Below are 6,350 nucleotides of genomic sequence, written 5' to 3' on the forward strand. Positions count from 1 at the left end.
TCCACCAGTTGAATAAAAAAGTTATTAGTACACTTAAGATACTTTTACATTTTTATTAAAACCTTTTATTTTTTTTATTTTAAATTTTTATTATTAATTAATCGTTTGTTCTACTACAAAATCAGGTCTTTTCACATTAATTCCACGGTCTTTTAATGCAGATGCAACATCTTCTAATGTCATTGTAGTAACAGGTTTGATAGCAGAGTGTGAATGGAGATGTGTCAATCCATATGCTTGGGCATCAGTTATAACTTCAAACATAAATTTTTCAGTAGCTAGAGCAACTGCTTTTGCTATTTGTTTGTCTTGAGATTGAAATCCAGCCATCGCCATATAATGATTTACTATTTCAGTTGGAATCTAATACATAAATAACTAATAAAAGTGATTAGTAATGATAAAAAACAAACAACTGAATACCAAATTTGACAATTTTCATGAAATTGTTTCATTTCAGGTTTAAATATTTCTACTGGTGCTTCTTTTGGTTGGTTACTAATAAATTAATAACGATAATAATAAGAGTAATAGAAGTGGAAATGAACAAACTTATTCATTATATTGATTTTAGAGATTTTGATTTAACAAAAATTGAATAACAAAAAAAGAGATAACAGAAGTTATAATATCTATTTTAATAAAGAAGTGACTAGTAAGTTTAATGTTGACAACTTTGAAATATAGATAATTATTGTGAAGTCATCTCTATTTCCTTTTGTGGTGTTTGGTTAGTCATGTTTTGATTTTTAGGAATATTTTCTACAGTAGTTTGTTGAAATGTTCTTTGTTTGGAGAGTTGTTCCATTCTTAGCTGAATCTCTTCTTCAAAAGTTAGTACATGACAACATCTTCTAACTTCAACAAATGTGTAACATACAAAAAAACATATATTTGAAACTATGAATAAAGTGTTTAAACCACAACATAAATAAAAAAGAATTGTACTGTTAGTTTCAATACAATTTCCACAAGTGGTACATGTTCCATCATTTTCCATTTCTTTAATAGTAGTAAATGAAAGGTGGTTGTCATAAAGACAAGAACATTCAGGTTGAATTGTTCCATTTGAAAAGACATAACAACAATGAAACTGAGATATGAATAATATAGCATCATAAATAAAAAAAACAAAAACAAACTTGTTTCTCAAAGCCATGTTTCTTAACTTCAGTAAAATTTTCAAGGTCAATAACCTCAAATGCTCCACCAATCCAACTAAGAATAACAAGGGGAAGAATAATAATAGTCTCTACAAATAAAAGAATAATAAAAAGTTTTCTTATCCTTCTATATTCTTTCTTATTATAAAAAACAAAGACAGTTGCAAAGAAATGAAAAACAACGCCAATAATACCAAATGTTAAAGTAAGAATAGATGACATTAATCTATATTTTGTTTCATTTTTATTAATTGTCCAATGAATAGATATACCATAAATTGCAGCAACAGAATAAAGACATGCAATAGTCTTGAAAGAATAAGTTACAAAAAAAAAGAGAAATAAGAAAGAATTACAGAAAACAAACAAATAAAGCAGACAAAGTTCCAAGAACAAACACTTCTTTCATTTCTTAAAGAAATAAATATTAAAGATACCTATGAAAGGAAATTAATTTTTGGGGTATTTTTTTAAATAAATTTTCAAGGAAAAAATAACAGTAAATTTATTCTGAAAAATAAGGGTGATGAAGAGCATCACGAGCAGTTATTCTTTTAGTAGGATTATATTGATTACAACATTCAAATAAGTTAATTCCACTTTTATTAAGTACTTCAAATTTTTGAGATAAATTTTCTTTCTCAAAAGCAGGCAGTCTATGTCTAATTCTGTTTTTAAGATAAGTAAAGTCTGGCCATTCTTTTTCGTCAGGATATCCTAATACTCTAAATATTTTTAATAATTCATCATATTCACTTTCTCCTCTATAAATTGGTGCTCCATATGCTAATTCCCCAAAAATTGCACCTATTGACCAAATATCAACTGACGCTTCATAATGAGTTGCACCAAGTAAAATTTCAGGTGGACGATACCATAATGTAATGATTTCAGTTGTATATTCTCTTAAAGGAATTGTTACAGCTCTAACAAGACCAAAGTCAGCCAATTTGATATTACAATATTTATCAATTAATATATTTTGTGGTTTTAAATCACGATGTAAATATCTTCTAGCATGAAGATATTCAATAGCACTGAATAATTGTTTCATCCATTTTTTAATTACTTTTGGTTGAATTTTTGAATGATTTTTAATGTATTTTGATAAATCACATTCACAATATTCAAATACCATTCCTAAAGAATCAACTTTATTTTCAACTGAAATTAATCTACATCACATCAATATAACAATTAAATACTTATAAAGATGAAAATTAAAACAAACTTAATTATAAAAGGATGTCTTAATTTAAGTAATGAAGAAATCTCACGAAGAGAAGTACTAGAAATTCCATCAGAGTCATTTTCACCTTTAATCATTTTTAAAGCATAATATTGTTTGTCATGAACATTTCTAACTTTAGAAACAAAACCATATGTCCCTTCTCCTAATGTTTCAATCTTTTCATATTTATCAAAAATAAGTTGAGTAGTAGAACGACGTTTTAATAAATAAGATGCGAACATAATTATTCAGAATGATATAAATTGTTTTTTAGTTTAAATTTTTTTTCAAATAAACTATTAAATTAAAAAAATCTAAAATTTTTAGGTTTTATTAGAACGAAAAAATTGAATAACAAATAATCAATAAAAAGCATCATGTATGTTTGTAGTTAATTTTCCAGTATCATAATGGTATTGACAATGCATTCTTCTACTGTTTAAATATTTTTTATGTTCACTACAAGTAAAATTAAATTGAAGTTGATAAACAATTGTTTTTAAATTTTGATAGAATTCAAATAGAATAGAAATATTTCCAAAAAGAAATCCTAAAGAAATTAAACGACATTCTATATGTAATTTTTTGAATTGAAAAAGAAGAAATATAATACAATTAAGACCAGTAGTAATTACAGTAAATAATACAAAAATATAATAATATAAATAATTATGTTGTCCAATACATGTTTGTAATAAAATACTATGATGATCATGTCTTAAAATACATCTATTATATATTAATGTTATTCAAATTTATTATAAATATTTATTTCAAATACAAAACAAACGTTCCACAAATATCACAATGAGTTACTCTTGGTTGTTTGATTGTATTGCATTTTAAACAAAAATCTAATGAATAATTTTTATCAAAAAAAACATTTTTATCAATTGCATTAACATCAAGATTTTTAGTATTTGTGTGTGAATTTGCAAAGACTTTTCTAATAGGACCTATCCAATAATTATATTTATTATAATCTTTGTTATGTGGATTAATATAATTGATAACTAACATATCTACAATAATTAAAAGTTCTAAAAAACAAATTGGAAGTCTTAATTTGTAAAATAATTTACTTTCTTTACTAACTTGAAAGTTTATGTAAAAACTTATAATTCCAATTAAACCTGTTATAACATATAAGTAGTAAGGTTTATTCTTTTTGTAATTAGGCATCAAAGAGATTAGATATCTATTTTAGAGTTTATTTTAAGTTCTATTTTTAATGAAAATTTAAAAGAATGATGAATTTTAATATATTAAATAAAATTTTCTCTTTCACTCTTTTTTTTTGTTATATATTACATCTTTTTATTATTTTTTAATTTTAAAATACAATTGAATTTTTTCTTGAATTTGTCTCTTTTTATATCTCTCAGAGAGACAACAACTGTTTTCATTATAATCAATAATTTAATGCAAGAACCAAATCATCAAATAGAGTTCAATGGAAATGATGTTCTTCTTGTCTCTTCTGAAGAAATTCAAAGAACTCAAAAACAAAGAAAAAAGAATTGGAAATGTATTTTTCCTAATTGTAATGAACCTGCAAAAACTCGTTTTAATTGTTATGCTCATGTTTGGGATATTCATCTTAGAGAATATTATACACAAAAATTTCCAGAATTATCTCCAACAACAGCATTTAAAAAGACTCAAAATAAAGCACCATTAAAAAATCTATGTGAAAGGTATATGATTCAACTTGTTGAAAAACAAAATATTTCTCAAAAATTAGAAGGAAAATTGAATACTCTAACTGTACAAAATTATAACAATCATATTGAAACTCCAATAACAATTACTGAACAAAATTCATTAGATATTCTTGAAATGGAATTACAATTATTTAATCAATTTAATACTCCAAAACAATTACAATCATTAGCAACTTTTAATAACTCAATTACTCAATCTATTTATCCATTTTCATTCTTATCTACATACCAAAATAATAATCAAAATAATAATCAAATAGAATCGATAGAAATAGAACAACCATTCCAGTCAGCTACAACTATTGCTATAGAAGATATTAATCAAATAAGTTCTAATATTCAAAATAATACAGAATTTATTAAAATAGAAGAAATAACAAATCAAATAAAAAGATTACATGTTTTTGGTGAAATACTTGCTGAAAATGGATATCTTGTTCGTTCTGATGCTAGGTCTAAAACAGATATTCAAACAATTGAAAATGCATTAAATTCAATTCTTTCATTAGTTGGAAAGAAATATTCATATAAAAATGAACCTAATAAAATAAAATATGGATTTATTGCACAAGAAGTTCAAGAGATTATTCCAGACTTAGTTCAAAAAGATGAGACAAGTAATTTAAGTGTTGATTATTTAGGTCTTATTCCATATATTATTGAAGCATTAAAAAGTATTCATGATAATTCAGTAAGTTTACAAAGTTCATCAAGACAAGAATATATTGAATTATCTAAAAAAGTAGAAGATGTTGTTTCACAACTTCAAAAATTAATGGAAGAAAATAAACAGTATATCTTTCTTGAAAAAAGCTCAAGAGTTTTTGGATTTTTTCCATTAGAATTTTTTGGACCACCAATAATGGTATTATTTATGGCAATTAGTTTTACTATCTTTAGTATTATTCTTCCTTTTATTTTACCATATTGTTATTTTAGTTTTATTATAGTATTAGTTGAAACAATTATTCTTTGGAGTGTTATTATTGCTCAAAGAAAACGAATAAATATGTTATTTAAATATCCTCATTTAAAAAGTCATTGGTCTCTTTCTCAATTCTTTTTATGGATAATTGTTTTTTTACTTCTTCATATTTCATTTACTATTTCATTAATATTAGGATATGGTGGAATTATTGTTTCTTCTATTTATTTTGGTATATTCCTTGGATTAGCAGTATTAGCATATATTATTTATAATTCTTCTCATATAGTTCATAAAGGATTTATTATTATTGGATTATTTATTGGTGTATTTGTATTAACTCTTATTTCAACAATAGTATTATTTTATTTACAACCATTTATTTCTTTAAATATAAGAGGAATAGATAATCCATATCATGTTAATATATATCCCAAAGAACCAATAATTCCAATGGTATTATCATCTCCACCTTGGAACTGTTTTTCTCCTCAAATACAAAGTGATATTCCATTACCTCAAAATTTAACTTTAGTAATGCCATCAAGTTCATCACCAAACTCTGTTTTACCAACTATTCGAGGAATTGTTTCTGATGATATTTCTACTACTACCATTGATTTTTACATTGTTTGTTCAGGATTTATTAAAGTAAGTTATGGTAAAGTCACCTTCAAATCTTGTGAAACTAAAACAAATCAAAATACATGTTTAACTAATAAATGTGGATGGTGTTCAATTACAAAAAAATGTGGGTATTGTGAAGATATTAATAACTTATGTAATAATGATGAAACATATGGTTGTTAATAATAGTATAAAAACAATATGTAATTAGATATCTCTTTTCTATTTCTTTGGTTTTTTTATTAATCCTCCAGTTTATAAAGTTTAGATTGAAGTACATTAATTATTATATCTTTTTTTGATAATTCTGTTTCTAAGTAATTAATTCTTCTTTTAAGTTGTTCACATTCTTCTTTAATTTCTTTATCACTTATTGGTATTTTAGGTAATGTAATACATTGGTTTGATGAATTAATAATATTTTCTGGTGGAATATATTGTAAACCAAAATTAAATGATAAGTTTGGTTCATTAGTAATTCCTTGTTTCCATTCATTAGAAGTTTCAGTTTGAATACCAGCATATGTATTAGGAAAAATATCATCTTGGAAGAATTCTGATTTTCTTGGAACACAAAAAGAAATTGGAACAACTCCATCTGGAACAATTTTCATAAATTTAGTAATTTCACATATTGTGGTATTACACAATCTCTTTGGAATAACTCCAAGTCCAGATTG

The 6,350-nt window shown here is 24.3% G+C and overlaps 6 protein-coding genes across 6 annotated transcripts in view; 1 reads left to right on the forward strand and 5 right to left on the reverse strand.

Annotated features, from left to right (window-relative positions):
- Positions 1–93: 93 nt before the first annotated feature.
- ENU1_105950 (hypothetical protein) lies at positions 94–505 on the reverse strand (the record flags this gene model as incomplete). Its single annotated transcript, XM_008859436.1, has 2 exons — positions 414–505; positions 94–363 (listed from the first exon to the last, which is right to left on the reverse strand). The coding sequence occupies exons 1-2, from the start codon at positions 453–455 to the stop codon at positions 94–96; spliced, it is 312 nt and encodes a 103-aa protein (XP_008857658.1). The 5' UTR covers positions 456–505.
- Positions 506–691: 186 nt separating this feature from the next.
- ENU1_105960 (hypothetical protein) lies at positions 692–1,572 on the reverse strand (the record flags this gene model as incomplete). Its single annotated transcript, XM_008859437.1, has 3 exons — positions 692–1,093; positions 1,143–1,472; positions 1,531–1,572. The coding sequence occupies 3 exons, from the start codon at positions 1,570–1,572 to the stop codon at positions 692–694; spliced, it is 774 nt and encodes a 257-aa protein (XP_008857659.1).
- A 96-nt stretch (positions 1,573–1,668) lies between these two features.
- ENU1_105970 (cell division protein kinase, putative) lies at positions 1,669–2,636 on the reverse strand (the record flags this gene model as incomplete). Its single annotated transcript, XM_008859438.1, has 2 exons — positions 1,669–2,338; positions 2,395–2,636. The coding sequence occupies 2 exons, from the start codon at positions 2,634–2,636 to the stop codon at positions 1,669–1,671; spliced, it is 912 nt and encodes a 303-aa protein (XP_008857660.1).
- Positions 2,637–2,756: 120 nt separating this feature from the next.
- On the reverse strand, positions 2,757–3,414 carry ENU1_105980 (DHHC zinc finger domain containing protein; the record flags this gene model as incomplete). Its single annotated transcript, XM_008859439.1, has 2 exons — positions 2,757–3,123; positions 3,185–3,414. The coding sequence occupies 2 exons, from the start codon at positions 3,412–3,414 to the stop codon at positions 2,757–2,759; spliced, it is 597 nt and encodes a 198-aa protein (XP_008857661.1).
- A 402-nt stretch (positions 3,415–3,816) lies between these two features.
- Positions 3,817–5,853, forward strand: ENU1_105990 (hypothetical protein; the record flags this gene model as incomplete). Its single annotated transcript, XM_008859440.1, has 1 exon — positions 3,817–5,853. The coding sequence occupies one exon, from the start codon at positions 3,817–3,819 to the stop codon at positions 5,851–5,853; it is 2,037 nt and encodes a 678-aa protein (XP_008857662.1).
- Positions 5,854–5,912: 59 nt separating this feature from the next.
- ENU1_106000 (coronin, putative) overlaps positions 5,913–6,350 on the reverse strand; it is a gene marked incomplete at both ends in the record, with an annotated part of 552 nt that continues 114 nt past the window's right edge. Inside the window, one exon of the mRNA XM_008859441.1 lies at positions 5,913–6,350. This exon is cut by the window's right edge and continues 114 nt beyond it. Within this exon, the coding sequence (XP_008857663.1) occupies positions 5,913–6,350 (438 nt within the window).

Source organism: Entamoeba nuttalli (assembly GCF_000257125.1).
Source record: "Entamoeba nuttalli P19 unplaced genomic scaffold asmbl_4532, whole genome shotgun sequence".
NCBI lineage: Eukaryota > Evosea > Mastigamoebida > Endamoebidae > Entamoeba > Entamoeba nuttalli.